The sequence below is a fragment of the Mercurialis annua genome, linkage group LG4, assembly GCF_937616625.2.
Source record: "Mercurialis annua linkage group LG4, ddMerAnnu1.2, whole genome shotgun sequence".
NCBI lineage: Eukaryota > Viridiplantae > Streptophyta > Magnoliopsida > Malpighiales > Euphorbiaceae > Mercurialis > Mercurialis annua.
In genome coordinates, this window is record NC_065573.1 from 30,631,072 (window position 1) to 30,652,266 (window position 21,195).

The 21,195-nt window shown below is 32.7% G+C and overlaps 2 protein-coding genes across 3 annotated transcripts; one reads left to right on the forward strand and one right to left on the reverse strand.

The window, feature by feature from the left end:
* Positions 1-667: 667 nt before the first annotated feature.
* On the forward strand, positions 668-4,510 carry LOC126679366 (GTPase ERA-like, chloroplastic). The gene is made up of 9 exons (XM_050374380.2): positions 668-1,068; positions 1,149-1,294; positions 1,540-1,680; positions 1,752-1,865; positions 2,305-2,430; positions 3,280-3,378; positions 3,483-3,584; positions 4,089-4,169; positions 4,269-4,510. Exons 1-9 carry the CDS (start codon positions 711-713, stop codon positions 4,353-4,355), a joined length of 1,254 nt encoding a protein of 417 aa, XP_050230337.1. The 5' UTR covers positions 668-710; the 3' UTR covers positions 4,356-4,510.
* Positions 4,511-4,924: 414 nt separating this feature from the next.
* LOC126677643 (cleavage stimulation factor subunit 77) lies at positions 4,925-20,748 on the reverse strand. 2 transcript variants are annotated; one of them, XM_050372363.2, is made up of 23 exons: positions 20,468-20,748; positions 20,310-20,369; positions 20,156-20,218; positions 19,651-19,760; positions 19,032-19,132; positions 17,772-17,833; positions 16,985-17,125; positions 16,737-16,865; positions 16,213-16,259; positions 15,307-15,370; positions 13,799-13,919; positions 13,560-13,618; positions 13,408-13,476; positions 12,665-12,805; positions 12,207-12,271; positions 11,598-11,694; positions 10,340-10,399; positions 8,864-9,016; positions 7,535-7,601; positions 7,323-7,424; positions 6,289-6,456; positions 5,677-5,859; positions 4,925-5,226 (listed from the first exon to the last, which is right to left on the reverse strand). In XM_050372363.2, the coding sequence occupies exons 1-23, from the start codon at positions 20,531-20,533 to the stop codon at positions 5,060-5,062; spliced, it is 2,295 nt and encodes a 764-aa protein (XP_050228320.1). In that variant the 5' UTR covers positions 20,534-20,748; the 3' UTR covers positions 4,925-5,059. The 2 variants fall into 2 exon arrangements, with proteins under 2 accessions (XP_050228320.1, XP_050228321.1); XM_050372364.1 differs by lacking the exons at positions 19,032-19,132; positions 20,310-20,369; positions 20,468-20,748.
* Between the last annotated feature and the right edge of the window lie 447 nt (positions 20,749-21,195).

The window sequence follows — 21,195 nt, forward strand, 5'->3', positions numbered from 1 at the left end:
CCGACCCGATCCTGAGTCTCAACCCCGAGTTCCGGCATCGACCCAAATTGAGTTGTCGCCCAAATCAAATCAAACCAAACCCGAGTTATGATCTTGACCCGAATGAAGTCATGACCCCGATCCTAAGTCCCGACACAAACAAAACTCGATCCATATTGAACTGCATTTGTGTTCCAACCCTGAAAATAACTGAACCGAACTCCGGTCCGGACTACGAACTGTATCCAAACTTGGTTCCTGATTTGAACCGAATTGAAGTTGAGTTTTGAATGCAAACTAAGCTGGATTGAAAGCTCTTTTACTAAGTTGGAAAAAATATTCTTTCTGAATTAATTTTTTTTTTGATAATTTCAGATTTAATTCTTATTAGTTAAAAATTATAGTATGAATTTTGCTAAATAAATTAAAACTTTGTTTGATACAATAAATAATTACAACTACTTTAATATAATATGGTAAAAAAAACTACTTTAATACAATAATTTAAATTTCTTTTTTATTTAATTATGAATAAATAATATTTATATATTTAATTACAAAAAAAAACTTAATAAAAATCATTTAACAATATAAGCCCAAAGCAAGCGAAGCGACGCCGTTTAATGTGAGCAGCACAGCAGTGAGAAGATTATCCTGTTGGTAGTTACTATCCAAGACTAGAGAGAGCAGTGTGTGAAAGATGACGGTAATATTATTAATAAGCAAGTCTTATGAAACTACTCCCATTACCCCTCAACAAGCAAGCTCCTACAATGGAGCTCGCTTTACACTTCCACTATTTCTCTCCCATTTCTCCACCATACAAATTAAACTCATCCACCACTTTTACATTCAGAAACAGACCTCAATTTCACTTCAAATCCAAACACAGCAGCAGCAGTAATAAAACGACAATGTTATTTTCAAGAAATCAGATTTTAGTCAGCGAAGAAGAAGAAGAAGAATTGGACGAAGACGAAGAAGAGGAGAAAGTATTATCATTGAGTATGAAGCCAGAGAGGAACATGGGGTTGCTTGATGACTATGAAATGGAAGAGAATTTTGCTTCGGACCCGAATCATCGAAGCGGTTAGGGTTTTGTATGGTTCTTTTTGTTTTGGTGTTTGTGAATAGTTGTTGTTGATGGAAATGTGTGTGTTGTGATGCAGGGTATGTGGCTGTGGTTGGGAAGCCAAATGTGGGGAAGAGTACACTTTCCAATCAAATGATAGGGCAGAAGTTGTCAATTGTTACTGATAAACCTCAGACTACCAGACATCGGATTCTTGGTATATGTTCCGGTTCTGACTACCAGGTTTGAATCTATGGAAACTTAGTACAGCAACTTGCAGTTATAAGAGATTTTGAATCCCATGATTGTTATGTTATGTTAATAGTTGCATGTTCTTGATTATAATAGAGATGGTTAGGCTACTCAACATGACAACTATGTTAACTATGGACTGGGAAGACAATAACTGTAATTTCTTTAATATGTTCTGAGTGTAGTACTTAGCGCAACATTCATTTGCTTCGTCCAACTTAAAAACTTTCTTGTAGATGATACTTTATGATACGCCTGGTGTAATTGAGAAGCAAATGCACAAGTTGGATTCTATGATGATGAAGAATGTTCGCAATGCTACAATTAATGCAGACTGTGTTCTAGTAATTGTTGATGCATGTAAAACACCTGAAAAGGTATGATTTTCAGTTTGCAGGATTGTTTGCAACACATATGTTTCCAGTTATGTCTAATTTCTCAGTTTTAGATTGATGAAGTGTTGGAAGAAGGTCTTGGAGGTCTTAAAGAGAAGCCACCTACATTACTTGTAATGAATAAGAAAGACTTGATCAAACCTGGTGAAATTGCAAAGAAACTCGAGGTTAGAATTCATTACTTAATGCTTGTGTTAGCTAATTTACCATTTGTTTACTACTCTGGTTGTTGAACACTGATAGTTGGTTGTTTTTATGTTAAATTGAGGAATTTAGAATCCATCACATTTATCTACAAGCTGTTACATTATGTGTAAAGCTCTATTCGGATTTCTTGGTAAAGATATCCTGACAATGAATGCCAGCTAGTCTATTATTCTGCATCAGACTTTCAGTTTTAAGCTTATGCCACTGTTTCATTTGACACTAGAACTAGACTTATTGACTGTTCCTTGGGCAGTTCTCTTGTAGGAAACACACTGTTCCCTGGCAGTTTTTTTTGTAGGAAACACATCACTATTTATTTGTAGTATGTTGCACCGAATTTTACTGATGCAACTAAAGCCATCCGGTTAATAGAAGGAGGTTTTACTATATTTTTTGCAGTTGTATGAGAAATTCACAGATGTGGATGAGGTCATACCTGTGAGTGCAAAATATGGACATGGAGTGCAAGATATCAAGGATTGGATACTGTCAAAACTTCCATTGGGGCCAGCTTATTACCCAAAGGTACTTACTTGGAGAATTTTCCTTTTACTAATATCTTCCTAATTTTAGAAGAACACTGAAGTTCATAAACATTGAAATTACTAAAACTAATTAAACTATTATGTTTTAAACACATTATTAGCACTGCATTCAAAATGATTATTAAGCTATTATTTCATATGTAACAACATGTTTAAAACATAACCCTTTTAGCAATTTCCAGTGTCTAATTTTTTACATAGTATGCGCCAGATATTAGCTGACATATGTTACTATGTCTGTTTAGTGCATCATTTGACTGAAGCCAGTGTATTCAAAATAATTATAAAGCTACTTTCACTCTGAGATATTTTAAAAAATTCAGTTATATCCCCTTGATAAATAGCTAAATCATAGGCAACGCTAATCAACCATGGTTGCAGACTATGTAGACTTTGTCATAAAAAATTCAAACATTATGACGAGGTGTAAGATTTTAAAACTTTTTAGCTAGCCGGATGCCTCAACATGAAACAATATTGACCTCTGTGGCAACTTACTCATTGAGTAGGCTGTAAACGAGACATGAGTATATAGAAAAGAATGAATAGCTAGACTGAATAATGCATAGAAATTATACATCTAGCATTGCAGTGAAGGAAAGTGCCATGTGATTTCTTACTCTGATCAAATTTAAACGTTGCAATTTTGTTTCTCCTAGAAAGAATTTACTTTGAAACTGTTCAACGTCATTTGGTCCACTTCATTAGTTAATTTCAATTCCATTTAACATATGTAATTTATTGATACCATTGTTTGTTCCTGTGGATGTAGAAGTTTATGTGCTGCTTTTAAATGTATGTTTTTGCTATCTTCTTTACGAGTTTTCAGGACATTGTTAGTGAACACCCTGAAAGGTTTTTCGTGGCTGAGATTGTAAGAGAAAAGATCTTTATGCAATTTCGTAATGAAGTTCCTTATGCATGTCAGGTAATTTTTTTTAATGCTGACTTTTCATTTTTGCCATCAATTTAGAATATCTATGATGCTTCTTTGATAATGATGTCTAAACGAATTTTGTATGAATCCTGTAGGTCAATGTAGTAAGTTACAAAAGTAGGCCTACAGCAAAAGATTTCATACAAGTGGAGATTGTTGTTGAGAAGAACTCTCAGAAGATCATCATCATCGGGAAGGTTAGTGTAGTCTTCTACTATTCGAGTGAATTCTGCTAACGGAAAATGAAATTTTTATCTGTTTGAAATTGTAATACAGCTAGGAACTGAAATGGAATTAAAAAGTATTCACAAAATGCTGATCCCAATATATGAATTGTCAGCTTGTGTCTATACATATAGCCTAGGGGTGTGCACTTAAACCTAACTAAACTTAAATTTTAAAATGTTAAACACCAAATCAAATTTACAAAGATTTAAAGTATTTCAAACAAAAACAATTGGTTCAATTGATTTTTTCAGTTTGGTTTAATTTCATTACTGTATGAACCAAAAATGAACAAACTTTTCAAACCAAACCGAATCAAAACTTTTATCTTTTTTATAAAAAACAAATCGAATTTGTCAATTCAGTTAAGATATTTGGTTTGGTTCGATTTTTACACACTCTTATGTACATATACATAAGCTTGCACTCAGTCTTTAGCATCGTCTTGTCTATTAATGTGATCTTGATTGGTGCAGGAAGGAAGAGCTCTAAAAGTACTTGCAACAGCTGCTCGGCTCGATATAGAAGACTTCTTGCAGAAGAAAGTCTTTCTTGAGGTGAGAGATTCTAGTTGTCAGTCATATAATATTATGAGTTGAAACCCGTTCTGTTGGTTACTGAAGATAATTTACTTGAATTCAATTGACTGCAAACAGATAGAAGTAAAAGTGAAAGAGAACTGGAGGCAGAATGAAGGGCTTCTTAACCACTATGGCTATGGAGGGAAAATTCGAGCCTTATAACAACAATTTTGCTAGAATCTCCAGCTATCCAACAGAATTTGTTGGGATTGTTTACTTGTAAGAAACTGAATTTTTTCCAGGAAAATTGTAAATTAAATTTTGGTGTTTAGTTGAAATTATTCTCTGAATGAAAGACTAAAGTTGAGTTTTTTAAATACTCTTCCTGACATGAACAAATAATGAATTTTAGCAAATTAATACAATTTCAACAGACTTAATTTTGTGAATTTAAAATACAAACTATCAATTTACATTTAGAGCACCAAACAATTATCTGATAAAAATATTAGTGTAGACATCTAAATATAATAGTTGTTCGTGTTCTAAATTGCACAAATAGAAAGTTTACATCGAAATTACAAAACACGCTAAAATTTATAATTTTTGAGAAATTAACCCAAAAGAAAAAGTCATACCTATTGAGAACGAGCTTCATGTTTATTTGATTACACATATAAATGCAACTGAAGTAAATGAAAGGATTCAGCAATACAAAAACAAACCATGCTGAAAATTAGATATTTTTTTTTATGAATGAAAATTAGATGTTATTAAACACACCGAGGACAAATTTAAACTATATTTCATAATATTAGCGAGGATCAAATATATTATGGCAAATTTTCCGATTTCAGAAATTTATTTCATCTTCAACGAAAAAGAAATACATATCGATAAACCATTTACACAAAAAAGGGAAAGAATTAGCTAGTGCTACCAGATACATCTCCAGAAAGAGCACTTCCATATGATGCTGATCCTGTTTGTGAAGCAGCACTACCTACGCGTGATTTTTGAGACTGTCTTATTCTAAATATATCTCTAGGCAGAGGCTGGCTTTGTACACTTGCACTTTCTTCCTCCTCTTGCCCTGTCATGCCAATAATGTTGATCGTCAAATATTTGAAAAACAATCATCCAACGCGGGATTAGAGATTAACATCTATCCTGATTGACTAATTTAGTGCCTCCAGAAGTAAAGTGGATGGAGTACAAATGCATTTTAAAGCTTGCAGCATAATGCTTCGTTTTTCGCTAATGCACCATCAGTTAAACATCGAATGATATTGTAATGCGGCAGTAAAACATTATGCCTTGCATGGCTAGTGGTGAGCTAAAATTCGGTTAAGAGTTAACTCAGTTAAAGAGATAATAAGTAATTCGGTTTGTTGATTTTGGTTCATTCGTTCAGTTTTTAACAGAACCGACCGTTTGCTAAACCCTAGGCATGGTGACTAGAAACAAGTTGATATGCATTACAAACCAGATGCCAATATTTATAGAATAAAACCATAGATTTGAAGATGATTGAAAAACATACTTTCTATCTCCTTCCTTTTTCCAGCCCTTGATGGTTTGATAATTGGACGAGACTTGCTTGAACCAGAGAAGTCGCTTGTAGCAGGAACAGAAGCAGCGGACATTCCCAACTTCCCCATCTGTCCACTTGGTATCTCACTCTGCAAACAAATTGACAGCACTATATCTACGTTTGGTGTTGGACCTGGAAATATCAAGAACATCAGTAGAAAATTATGAGCAATTATTTTCCAGCAGCATCACTAGTAATAAGATAATTCACTTTTCGTTATCATTTCAAATCACATTATCTGATACTAGGAAAGCAAAGCAGGTCATAAAGTGGGATCCAATGCAATACGCAGTTCCAAGTAATTAGAACCTCAGAGAAGCGGAATTTAAAAAACTCCACAGTACTTGCAGATATCCTAGAAATTTCTCGTCACAAAAACGAAATCCATAAAGATGAAAATAACAGCAGCAAATTAAACTGCTCCCCATAGTACTAAAAGCACAAGTTCCACATCTCACTTTAATTTGCATGGGAAAACATCCAACTAAAACTTTACCAGCTAGAAATTTGATATCAGTTAAAATTTCAGGCATAACAGCATTAGAGTTTAAGAGTTTGCACCTTCAACTATAGGCAAGGTTGATAAAAAAGATACTAGAGCAGATGGTGTTGCTTTCAAAATTTCATCAATTGCATTGGTTCCTCCGGTGCCCACCAACCCAACAATGTCACTAGGTGGGTTTGAAGCAGTCCCAAATCCTGGTATTGAGCTTGGAGAAATTCCATCTTCTATTGTCAAACAAGGATGCCCAATGAGTTAATCAATTTTCTTATGTACCAAAGAAACAAAAACATTTCCAACTTAACATCATATAAAACCACAAATTCTATCCTTTCCGGGCAATTAAGATGAAGCACCAGAATTGTTTGCACGTTAACCAGACTATACTCCTTTTAAAGGGAAGTTATTAAAAATTCTCAATGACTAATTGCATTCATGGGGAATAACATTAGCTAATTGAAGTGTATTTTCTGCAAAGCAAACAGTTAGTTTTTTTATCTATTTAATTACTTTTAATAAATAAAATGTTGCTCAGTTTAGGATATGGTTGTGAAGACTGGGCTTCTAAGTCCTTTTAGATCAAATTCTAGGACCAATAAACTCAGAAGAAATAATACCCCGAATCATATGCAAGCATGTGCTTACCTTGGTGACAGTGAACTAGTACATAAAGCAGTAAGCCACTCGAAAAGATTTTCCGAATACACACAGATATTGTCGAGAAAATTGACGAACTAATCAAACTTAAAGCAATAATTTTAGCAGCATTATCTACTGAATTTTTGAACCCAATTAGCCAGTAGCCCAGTACATAGTACCCACTGAACTAGGCCTTTTAACTTTAGATTGGGTTCACAGCACTAATTTCATCTAGTAAAATGAATCTGAAGACTTTGTTCAGCTCAGTAAGCCTTCTTTGGGCATATCATTTGTAAGACTTGATAAACAACAACTGTCTGCAAAGGAAATTTCATTTTAATGATATAATATTTGATCATCCAAGTTTGCAGGCATGTGAATTGTAGAATTCAAATCAGCACATGATGACATGTATTTTGTCAACAAAATTATCATAAACTGAATTATTTTTTACCATGCTTTTGCTTTGGCTCATAAATCACCATACGAGAAGTATCTGGAAAAATAACTTTTGCTGATACAGCTGAATTGCTCTTCAGACCTGTATTACCCTTATCTACACAAGATGGAAAGCCAAAATTAAGCTACTAGCGGACAAAGAAAGAAAGCAAGGACGGAAAAAATAACAATAGACAAGTTGTTAAGAACAGAAAATGCAATCCATACCTGCAATCCCATATCCATTGGAAACAGCAGATTTCTCCATTTTCTTAGTGATATTTTTAGCAAGCCACTGCAAAACCATACCAGGGTTTTAAAACAATTATTTAATTATGGGATCCATAACCTAAAAACATTTGTATAGCTCAATCCTCTGATCACTCTCACAAGTAATAAATTATAGTTTCCTGTTTAGGAACCAAATCATATTGCACGCATTCAATTGCTAGAATCTCTAAGAATTTTATTAGCTTGCTAGAACCTTTAATTGGGTCAGGAGCCACATAACTTATTTGACTAGGATTTTAGGGCTGGCCCATGATTGTGTTATAAACTTAAACATAAAACCTAAAATCTCAGCAATAAATTGTCAATGTTGGAGCAACTCGGTTCATCAGGGGCACACAAGCTCACCAACTAAAACATTGCACCAGCGTTGGGCATAGGTTGCCAATACCGAACTTTAAGATAGAAAATAACATATATTATATAGGGTTAATTCCTAAAAAAATCACGAACTTTACACGAAGTTTCATTTTAATCATGACCTTTAAAAGTTGCCATTTAAAGGTGGCACGAACTTTCATTTTGTTTCAAATCTATCATTTCAGTGTATTTTTGTTGACTAAATTCTTCAATAAACCATTAATGAAAGACCCAAATTATAAATCGACATTAAATCTTATTATCTTTTGGTTAGAGTATATAGGATTAGGAATTTTTGGTTCGATAAAATACACCGGATTTTACTTTGGCGATAGATTTGAAACAAAATGAAAGTTCGTGCCTTTAAATGACAACTTTTAAAGTTCATGATTAAAATGAAACTTCGTGTAAAGTTCGTGATTTTTTTAGGAATTAACCCTATTATATATGGGAATGGGATATATTTTACATATAAGATATTGAATTTCATGTATATAAAATACATTATATATATGTAAACTGCTATTTTTTTTAATGATGGTGGGCGCCAGGCTGAGCATTTCTAAGAATCAACCTGGCCAGCCATTTGAACAGGTCTAGGAACTGACTAGGCTTTAGAGCAAATCAAGTTGAAGATTCTTTTACTGCTATATATTCTTGCGTATTGAGCATGTCCATAAATTTTTAAAGTTGAAGAACGATTTTAGTATTCTATGGAAATAGAAAATAGATAAAACTTGAGAATAAGGAGTTGACTATAGCAGATTGCACACAAAAGAATGGCCTAACATATCCTTGTTCATGGATTGACATCACTTTGATGTGCTTTAAATTATTCACTATTTGTATCTCAAAACTATAGAAAGCATACTATACTCTGAAAGGAATACGAAAAATTATCCAAGGTACCTCTTGTCGAGATAAATGGTCCAAGTCCTTCGGAGAGCATGGCCAAAGATCCATGAAACTGTACCGTGACACAACATCTTGCAAAGAACTCTCTAATGCTGATGCTCCATCTTCACCTGTTCTTGAAAGAGCTTCTTTTCTTCTTTGCTCAACCTAAATAATGCAAAAAACAGTTAAAGCTGAAACTATGTTTGACAGAAGCAACATGAAATACATCAATAGCTGATCAATAGCTACAGCATGATATTTCTGACTGTAATAAACATTCATAACTTTATTGGATTTTCTGATTGGCAGCTAGATTTGTGTTTGATTTGGTTTTATTTTACCATCTTTATATGTCATCAATCCGTAACTAACAACTAACAACTGAGACTCTAAAGAGTCGATTACCATCTTTGACAAAAAAAAAAAAAAACTGGGTAAATTATGAAACCCTCCATATAAGATACATCTAGACAGTTTTTTCTTAAAAAAATCTTTTCTATTATCTTCTCTAAAAGCTTAGAATATATATACATCAAGAGTACATCAAATCCCTCAAGTTTAAAGCCTATAATAGGAAGTATTATTTACAGCTAATTACAAAAACAATAAGGATTCTAGAGAGAAAATCGAGGGAGAAAATTAAGGGATATGTTTTTGTTGACATCCCCTCATATTGATGCGGGTAAGTCTAATAGACTCCATTTTCCGGTAAGAAACTTGTGTAGCTGGTAAGTGATAACTTTTATAAGAACATTGACAACTTGAAGATCAGGAATGATACGAGGAAGGGTAATAGGATTGCAGTCGAAAGCCTCCAAATGTAATGACATCAAAACAAATATAAAATAAGAGAATTGTATTTCTATTCATAAAATTGGATCCAATTCCTTCAAATTTTGCCTTTGGAACAACAAAAAGTTCTTCAGAAAGTGCCTTCCATATACAATATCATGTACTCGGTATCATGAAATAATGCTGCATTATTAGTTTGATTGTTGAGCATGAACAAAGAAAATTCAAATAAAATTAAAAGCAAGGCATAGAATTGATTTGAGCATAACTGTATTTAATTCTTAGAGAGTTGCAAAGTGGGATGAGAATATATGAAAAATAAATAACCAGATAGAGGGAAGTGTAAGGCAGACCTTGATAGAATTTGAACTAGATAAGAGTTGGGAATTAGAAGTCAATCTTAGAGAGCTGGGGATGAACGAAATGGTGAAAAAGACCCATGGTGAGTTTTAAGAAAGACTTGATTCTTGAGATAATTTAAAGTAGCGGCAGCTAGAAACTAAATATCAAGAATGAAGGAAGGCTGGAAGATACCCCATTCCACTTATCTTAGGTTACAAATATGGGATCCTTTATAGATTGAGAGAAAAGAAGGTATTTTGCTACCACCTCTATTCTTCTTCCACAAAACGATATTCATTTGAAAAACAAATTGAAGAAATCATTAGATGCAGACAAATGTAAGAAAAATGCTACCTTCAACATGCTAGCTAGATCTCCATAAGTTTGCTCAAATTGAGTAAATTGTTTCCAAACCTGTACAGGCATTTGTCCAATTAGATAAAAAAAAAGTTAGTCGAACATAGTTACAAGTAGTGATACCTAAAGAACAAATGTCTCTTAGATACAACAATGGAAATAGTTTTGAAAAGTGTAATCAGTCGAGATATTATATATTTTCTGAAAAGAAACAAGTGAGCTAATTGATAGTTTAACATGTGTTCAACTAAATTTACACATCAAAATCACTCTTAACATCCAACATAAACGTGGGTTATCTAATGAGAAATGATTATAATAATATGGTGATAATTTTTTAAAAATAAATTCTAAAGTTTGACATTGTCTCATTCTTCTTCCCAGCTTACATGACTAGTCTGCCTCTTGTGTCTCATAACTCCCAATCCCATATTGACCGACCATTTTCCAGTTGCAACTCGTGCGATACCATTGAAACCCGAATGCAAGTCTAAGGATTATGTAAAAACAATGATTCCTGTAATGTAGGTTGACATAATCAAGTAATCCCCAAGTCCAGACTACAACAAAACTAGTTACTCAAACCTCTAAAGAAGTAGGTGTCGGACACAGATTGTTACTCATTTCTCAGACCCTTTACCACAAAAAGCAAGCTACTAATTACCATAATTTCAAATAATTTTTTTAAAGTCAATAATGAAGCTTTTTATCCATGCATAAACGAAATTGTAATTTCCAAGTTCAATTAAGAAAATAAGCATTCTTACACATACTTTCTATTGGTTTCTTAAAATTTGTTTTAAGGTAGCTTGAAAAGCACTGACATGTTAGCATTGACCCAAAATTTTACAGTGGAAGCTAGAAACCGTCTATATATCAATAAAATAGTTGTCCTTTGCATGATAAATTAAATAATATTAGGAAATGAAATTGTACAAACCAGTAATCATAGATTAAAATCCAACTTAGGCATATTCTGTAACCTATAATGACATTCAATGCAAGAAATCTCCTAATTGAGAAAGAACCACATTTAGTTATATATTATATTCAGCACTTGGCTTACCCTCCTCCCATTTCTTCTCATTATTCATAGTATCATCCTAATCTCTCTCTTTTATCCTGTTGGTCTGGCATGTAATATTTTCAAACATTATAAACCATCTATTACCATAAGCCAAAACAGTATTGTTTGCTTATTCAACTACATTGTTATCCTAACAAGTCACGGTAAACAAAATGTGAGATACTGAACCTCAACAGATTCCTCTGGCGGGAGGGAGCTTAGTGCCCTCTCAAATAGAGCCCGGATGTTTCTGTCATCATTTAAACGTGACAAGAAATCTGCATACCTGCATTGAAGGGGTAAAAATATGACATCTTAAGATCCATATTATTGGAATTTCTCACCTTATTCTTGTGGCTAGTTTCTGTATTTATTAGTCCTAATATTTCATGATTTAATTTAAATTTAATTAGTTCAAGTCATACACTTCATACTTGACATCCAAGGGGTAGTAAAATAAGGACTACAGCATATGCTCATATTTATTTGACACTTAGTTAGCATACTGACATGGAAGCAATAATTACTGGAATGTAACTAATAACTGGCCCTTAAGATGCTTTAATCCAATAGTATACTTACTGAGATTTTCCATTCATCTGATTTATGAGTTGGGTGAGAATCTCAAAGTTAAGAATTTATATAAACAGTAACTCAATTTATAGAATTTGTAGAAACAAACAATAGATCAATTTTGTTTGACAGTAATCCACATGTAAATCCTGAAGTGCAGTATCTCAGCAGTCATTTATAGATGGGCTTAAATAATTTTAAACAAGATAAATAACGGAGACTCACTCTAGAAAATATACAGGCTCATGCATAAATCGTTTCAGTCCTGCTTCAAAAACATTGTGTGCCATCTGCATGAACGTCGAACAAGAGAAGATTTTAATATTTGTCTTCAGCTAGCAGAGTAAAACATTTCATCCTCAAAGAAAGAAATTGTACTAGGAAACCAAACCAAAAAGGATGAGGAAAATAACAAAACAATAAAGCAAAAGAAAAAAAACAAGAAAGCAATACCCTCAAAATGCACAGAATACTAACTGAAGACAATTGTTAGAAATTCACTGAAGCACAAACCCTGAAAGAGCCTAGTGAAGCCATTTCATTCAGCATAAATTCGCACATTAATATACAAATTAGTAATCAATTTTCATTTAATCTCTTGCATGAGAATTTAATATAAGGAAAAAGCAATAAACAAGGTGTAATTTAAGTTTTAAACATTTTCCCCTTGGCAAGAGAGACACCTTCGGATCTTTGTCGAGACAAAAGGCCATCAAAGCATATGCAACATACACATGATATGTACAGTTTGGGGATTTACGAGCATCCAGGAAGTACTTCCGAGCTGCTTCAATCCCTTCATTCCTTCTAAGGAAGCGAATAAACTGTCACATAGAAAACCATAAGAGAAAAAACAAAATGTTAAAGTTTAGTAACAGCATGGAATAGCATGGTAGCCAGTAAGATAATTCATATGAAGCCCAAATTAAATGCAAATGGCCAATCCGTAGAACCGAATACAGAAAGGAAAGGACACCGAATTTCAACTAGGCCTACTGATACATGGGCCATTTCACATATTCAAATTTTTTAACCTCCATGCTTCTGTAATTTATCTGCATATTGTTTTATCATATATAGGCACCAAGGAGCATCGACGTGCAAAATAAAGACAAACTATTTTCACTGGGTGGACTAATAAAAATTACAATAGTACAATATCAATGACATTCACTGTGCCATCAAGAGTATTTTCAGCAAGTTTCTGCAAAAGAAAAGACATCCATACTCTTTTACTCAAATGCCCTCTTGTTTCATTGCCCTTAATCAACCAAATAGTAAGAGCGATAAAGGAAGATTCTTTTCTAAACGACATATATCCCTTCACGCACACAAATCATTTTTGAAATAACCCTATTGCTAACAAAGAAATACAACTGAAAGTTAACAGAAGGTCTAAATTATAATGAATAATCCTAATACATACTTGTATATGTGATAGTGTTGTTGTACTAACACCGTCACCCAAAAGTCTTTCATATATTTTTTTTGCAGGCTGCAAAGAAGAAGCGTAATTAGGTCATAAACCAAGAAATCAGGCACATTAACAGAAACTGAGGTGCAAAATACAGGAAATACCTGAATTGCTCCTCGGGATTCCTCCAACTCAGCATAAGCATATTTCAACATATCTGAATCTGTTTGAGCCAAATAAATGTAGGTAAGAAAAAAATAGCGAGATATAAAGACAGCCAGGTAAGAAAATAAATAGGCAACATAAAAACAAGTACAGGCATGAAAAAAAACATTCACAATATAAAGACCAAAAATAAAAATATAGATACCTTGTTTAAGGGAAACAGGAAAAACAGAACTACCTGGAAGAGCCTTCAAAGCCCGCTGGAACACTTTGATTGCGGCTTCTATAGAGCCACTTTTTGCATGCCAAGTTGCATAGTCATACCATATGTCGGGATAATGGTATAAATACATCAAACACTGGGAACCATATTACACAATAAACAGTTCACCAATTGAGCTTGATAAATAAGGAACAGCTACTCGTGAAATTATAAAACTTTCCTAGCAAGCAAATAGGACTTAATTTTTTTAACGAGAAAATGATTTCAAATAAAACATCCAAATGTGGATGGTGTTGTAAATATAATTAAAATATATGTATATAGGAATATGTCATAAAATCCTAAATAGGATGGATTGCATACTGTTCTAAACAAGGTAAGTATTAAGGTTTGCGTCTTTATGTATAAGTACCCTATTGTTCCTATAAAAAATTTAAAAAGAAAATTCAGATTTGTTTGCCATTGTTCCGCATATAGAAAAACCATATACCATCCAAAGATATAGGCCGAACACATATTTTTATCATGAACTTAAGCATATTAATCACTTAGACAATAACCATTTAGACACTAGAATTTAATGTTTTCATTACTGGTTTGTCACAAACATTAAAGTTTAGTTAATTTAGTCTCTAATGAAAATCTAGGAACCCAATTGACCTTTTTGTCTTTAAAAAATAAGCCACTTAGAAGGAACCATGTGCTCCATAGTTTGTGCAAGCACTCACCAATCACCATACTGATTAGGATAGAATGTGTTTAAATGTAATAAAAAAGCTGAATTCAGGTATGTGATGGACATTGTATAAGATGAGGTGCGTAAATGACCAAAATGCTAAAGTTCAGATGTAAGGGTTTGCATTCAGCCAAAGATATAAATAAAACTAAGGATATCTAGTCTGCTATCAATTTAACAAGTAGAAATCCTCCCCAAAGATCCCTATCAGAATGCAAGTTAACTCTATTGAGCAACAAAGGCAAGTTCACATCATTGCTGCATTTTAAGGTTACATTTGACACCGTTTGCAGAAACAGTATGTTTGATACACAGAATATCTAGCAAGGGAGAATTTAGGCCCTTCTAAGGTAAAAAATCTCTGGGTAATGCAGACAATCTGTCCTGAAAACAGTACTGGGCGGAAAAAAGAGCTCTGTTGTAAACTACAAGTTTTATATACTGAAGACCCTTAACTAGAGAAATTGCATTCTCTTCAAACATTAAGTTCTTCACACATCTAGCAAAAAAAGATTTCAGTCTATATAACATGTATATGTGTAAGAGAAGCCAGTATCTATGCATAAGATAACATTGACAATCATCACAATATCCCCATAAATTATTAGATACTGTGAAATGTAAAATTTGCAATTTAATTGAAGAACCAGAACAGCCAAAAAGAACAAGAGGAAGGAGAAACATGCTTCCTTGACACTTCATTTTAATAATTAAAAATTAGAAGGAGAGATTTCTCACGCATAAAGGGAGAAGAAAAAAGAAATCTAAACTGGCAATTTTCCGTTACCTGTTCATAGGTGAATATAATCCGTTTACTGGAGGACACACTGTCTATCCTTTGGGGGTTTCCTCTGAAATATGAAAGGTACATGAACTAAATTTAAACCACCTTTTAAGGGGAAAGAAAATTCATCTAGAAAGAGAAAAATTGAAATGTATATCTATATATATATATACACATATAAGATGCCACTGCCGTATCATTGACCAGAATTGAAATCTACAAAGTTTCTAATTTCTATGAGTTGATTACAGAAGTTAAAAAATTATTTCAGATCCAAAATAAAATTTATTTCTAAGAAGGATATTCAGTTTGAGCATTGGAATTTGCTATAGCAAGCAAAAACTAAAATAAAAAAATTTCGCTTTCCATGTTACGCATAAACATAAGGCTGTGTTCTTAATTTCACAGTAGCATATCCCATCAGGATGCTTTTCACTATGTTTAAACTTGGTATAATTTATTCTGATTAATTACCACATTTTACACCCCCCCCCACCCCACTGAAAACAGATGAGTAAAACCTGCTTGCAATGCACACATATATCCACCTCCAACAAAAAGGCAGAGCCTCAAGAAGAATTTAACTCCGGAAAGTTTCATAAAGTTACACTACTCTTCAGACATAACTATTTTTTTTTTCAATGAAGACTTGGGGTCGGACATTTTCTTTTGTGTCTTGAGAAGTAAAAGAAATAATAAGTTTTTCACTCTATCTCACTAAATCAGCTGCTACCTTATATATTTTAGTAAAATTTTTGGTTTTTAAGGAAATATACACTTATCAACACTTTTCATTCTCCTCACAGGAAAAGTGGCAAAAAGATTAGGAGTTAGGAAGTGGATCAACACAATCTACAAAATAACCAAAAATAAAAAAGAAGTAATGATGTTAGTGGATGTACTTCTTACTTTTCAAAAGCTAAATTTTTTTTCCAAGCCATCCATTGCAATTCTTCCTGTAAGACAAGGATCATAGATTACATATCATCCAAAAGATGCAACTGAGAATTATAGACTTCATAAAATAAAAAACAACTTTGTAATTGTGCACCATTGAAAGGCATATACAAAGAAGGTGATACATATGCATGAAAATAAGAACTCTAATAACCCAATGCTTTTCAAGAAAACACAATTGACGTGAAGCTTTGGGAAAAACAGATTAGATTGAGAACCAAAGTCATGTGCTTAAAAAGCTTATAAAAGGAGAATGAAGTCTTTTTACTCTTGACTTTAGGCTCTAATGTCATATAGCAAAATTTTATTAAATTAAATAATAAATACACGAGAATAAAAAAGAGAAAACCAATCCTTTAATTAAATGAGCTCCAATGCAGAATTGCAGAAAATAAGTAATAGTACACACTGATGGATCAATAATCATAGAATTAACATAAACATATCTCCACTATCACAGTGCAACAAGAAATTGCCTTATAAGATCCCGTTGGTGGAATAGCAAGCGCATTCCACTCAATTTCGTCAACATACTTCTTTCGTTCCCTATAGACAGCCCTGGTACTGTTATATTTTGGCTGATATTCAGATACCAATCCTTTGGCCTGGTTAAGACAACAGAATTAGATTTGGAGAACTATTTCACTCATATTATAACAAATACATTCATCCACATTTAAAGCTACATATTGCTCGTATATGTACTCCATGATGAAAAATTTACCAATTGTCGGCTGACAGAGTTTTCAAAATTTTCATAATCCTTCCAGAGTTGCTCAACATGATGGGTAGGAGTAACAATAGCTTTTTGGTATGCTTTCCGTACATTAGTCATACGGTGTGACTCTTCTTGTGCATTTAGCGCCTGCAAGACCGGGTCACCTTGAGAATAAATAATGGCAAACAAAAAGATTTCCATAAAGTTTAATGATAGAAAAAAATTCCAAATTTTTGCAATTTACATCAACTCTAATTTAAAGTTTCAATTTTGTCAATTTTAGCCCGATTTGAAGAATTTAATTTCAATTGAAGTCTAATTACAAAATTTGAATGAGAGTGTATTTTTACTGACATGACTAATGTGTCAAGATTTGTAAAGAGAAAAGAGTTTGAGATAATTATCTCATTTTTTTTAATTAAATTTTTCACATCATTATAACTCATTAATTTATTCAAACATGGCATCCATATTAGAAAAAACACATGAAATATCAGCCATGTAAATAAAAAACACATGTCTCACCTCAATTTCTATAATTGAATGAAAATCCCTCAAATCAAGTTAAAATTTGTAAAGTTAAAAGTTTTGGTTAGATTTGATAGAAGTCGGTAAAAATTGGATTTTAGAAAAAGCATTACTCCTTTTACAAATAATAATGATGATGATGCAATGGTGAAAAAGGCCTTGATGATAATTATGTAAACAATATATAGTATATTATGCTAAGGAATGTACTATTATATAGAGCACAAAATGAAATTAGAAAACAGCAATTAGAGATTCAACAAACCGGTAGTGACTTTAGAAAAGCTATGTATTCCATCCATACAGGTCCAGATGCTATGTCTGTTCCTGAAGGCATAAGCATCAAATATCCATTAGAAAGAGAATTAATTTTGCCTCAATTATATACATACGGTGATGCCTTGTATAAACAATTCACATTATTGCACAATCAGTACCATGGTTAGGTTATTTATTTGAGAGACCTATGTTTTTTCTCTAAACTTAAAAGAAGATACCATTTATCAACTTCATGTGATTAGCCACTACACTTGAAATTCATTTAGTTTTTACATTAAACATGAAGCTCAAGTAGAAAATCTTGAACCTAAAGAGAAAACAGAAAAGGAGAGAAAAGCAAAGCTTGCGCTTAGACTTGGAGAGATAGAAAGAGTTCAAGTATATGTGACTGGATACATATTTTTCCTTGCTAATGACTCAAAAATAAAAATTTAAAACCAATAGTAATTACAATTAAAATTATTTTTGCTTTAATCTGGAAATAAAAGAGAAAAAAAAGTGCAAGGATAAAAACACGCCTGTGTATGCCCAGACCTCCATTATGTAAAGAGATGATTCTAGAACTACATTCTAGTTGAGCAACATGCCATTTAGGAAGAAATAGAACCACTTTAATGGTAGAGGACGATTTTATTGGCCTACCAATCAGGCAAGTTGTTGCACCGGGGGGGTTCATGGTGTCAAATTTTTATGTAAGACAAAATTATGAATTTTATTATACATATGTTTGAGTTGTAAACAACGGAAGTTAGCTTTAAATATGATATTCTAGGTTTTAAGTCTGAAATTAAGATAAAATGAAGAAATCATAGACAAATTTATCAAAAAGTAACATTCATAATCCTTGTTGGATTATGATTAATTGTTTTTCCTTATTTTGTTTTAAAGTTCAAGAACCAATACGGATTTGAACTAATCTTATAATTCCTTAGGTTTGTAAAATTATTTTCTTATAAATATTTAGACTTGTATCAAGAATATTTTCAGAATCGAATTTATTAAAAATAATGATTTCAATTATCTTCTCTTTTTCTTTGATTTGACTCCTAAATTTAGGTGTGATTCCTAGGAAACTAAATGTTCTTTTCTTTATATTCTCTAATCTTCCACATCTGAGTTATACTTTTAAAGTTTGCTTCCACTAAATTTTACTAAAAGAGATACATAGAAAAAACTTCCTAAACCTGTCATACATCAAAACCAAAAAAAAGGGTTCATATTTATGTTGAAGTGAAAAATAACACACCTAAATAACCAAGCATAAAATCGAAAGCTTTTCTAATTTCTTCTTGGCCCTCTACACCCTTCTTGTCATTGACTTTTCTAATGAACCGAATGTAGCAGCGCCTACAAAAGCCAGCACCTTTTCTTTTACATAAAATAGTATATGTAATAAAATAAGGTGAAAACACCTTCTTCTCAATGATAAACAATGAAATTAACTCATCAGTATATTCAAAGAAATGTCCCCTAGCGCCATTGTACATGAATGATAGATAGCATATTCAAGCACTCCCATCAGGAACTCTAAGAAAGAAAAACGCTGTAAACAAAGCTGTAAACAAAGCCCATAATTCTATTTAATATTAAACAGCCATGAAATCTCAAAAAAAGCCCATAATTCTATTTAATATTTTTTTCCATTAAGCAACGATGATCTGAAAAACTACACTACATAAGCTGTAAACAAAGCCAAAGTGTTCTATTAATTATAAGTATGAGCAGAGAGGCTGGGGCTGCAGCTGGAGTTGCGGTGGGTGCCAATCTAAGGTAGGTTTCGTGCATATAATTTTTAAGCGGTATGTAGATTAAAATTAGATAGAGTTCTCAATGAAATTAAACAAAGAGTTGAGAAAATCACATACCAAAGAGGAACTTGAAGGCAATTGAGTAAACAGCGGCTAAATATCTGCTTTGTAGCATCATCATTGTTTACTGACATATAACCCTCCACGTATTGCTTCCAAAATTTGGCCTAGGAAAAGAAAGGGGATTAGTTTGAAAAAGGTGCATATTTTTTTAAATACGGTACCCATAACACATATTAGGAACATTCAGAAGATCAAAATAAGGCACATTCATTCATCTTCTCTAGATTGACAAGGTTAGATATTTATAAAGAAAGAATATTTTTCCGGCACGGGCATTTCCCATCTGACAATTCCCTTAAATTTTGTTACTTCTGATTGTGTAAAGCGAAAAGAAAGGAAGGAAATCCGCTGATTGGTAATTAATGCAAGGGTGTGAGTTCAAATTCAAGCTTTCAATCTTTAGCTTCCACCAGCTTGGCTAGCTCACTCCTAACTAACAGCAGACAATGGGAACTAACAAAGCAGAAATCAAAAATTACAATAATTCAGAGGAACTCACAGCTGTAGGATACAATGAGAGAAGTTGCTCATATATGGGTGCTGCCTGGCTAATTGGCAGATGCTGAAATTCACAACGCAATTCAGTCAAAATAAAATCGGATTAAAACAGATAAATTAAAAACAATGCAAAAGAAGAGAACAAAAATAGGAACCTGAGCACTGTTGGCTAGGATTTCAGCGGCTTCAACATTGTACTTATCAACCGCAGAATCCTTCACTCCCCAAATAATTTAAAAATATAAATATTTCATAAATGAGTGATACTGAGAAAGAAAACAGAATTAACAAATGAGAGCGAGCTAAAATTTACCTTACTGTCAGAAGCAGCTCCTTCATTAGTATGAGGAGAAGGAGAAGAAGGAGGAGGATTCTCCATTGATTAACTTCAATCAAATTCAGGCTTAGGGTTTCAATCAATTTTCAATACAAAAGTAAGTTATAAATCTCTATCACATCACAGTGTGTAGAGAACCAGCACAGTCATCACTGTAAATTCAGGCTTTTTGGTTCTCTTCCGAAGGCCCGTCCTTTTTCTCCACAAGAAAAACTCCTGCTTAACAAAAAAGCAGTGTTTCAAGCAACCAACCGGTCTGTTAAACTGATTCGATTATGAACAAACATCTAGTTCGGTTTCTCTGTGAAAATTCTAAATACGGTTCGATCAATATAAACCTAAAAAATTATGTATCAATAAATTAGTAAATCCGATAGAACCACAAAAACCAACTAATTTCTAGTATAAATTCAATTGTAATTATTTATTTTATAAAACAATTATTAAAACTTAATATATAAAATTTAAATTTTTTTTTGAATTTTGAATTTTTATTTTTATTTATGTTATTATATCACCTAATAAAGTAATGAAATAGTAGACGAATTTAATTTATTATTTTATCTATATAATTTTAAAAATAATTACAAATAAAAAATGATGTCAGGTGAAAAATATAAGGTTGTGTTGTGGTGAAAATAAATTATTTCAGTAGTTTTTTATATAGTATATACTCCCTCTGCTGCAATATAATTGTCCACTTT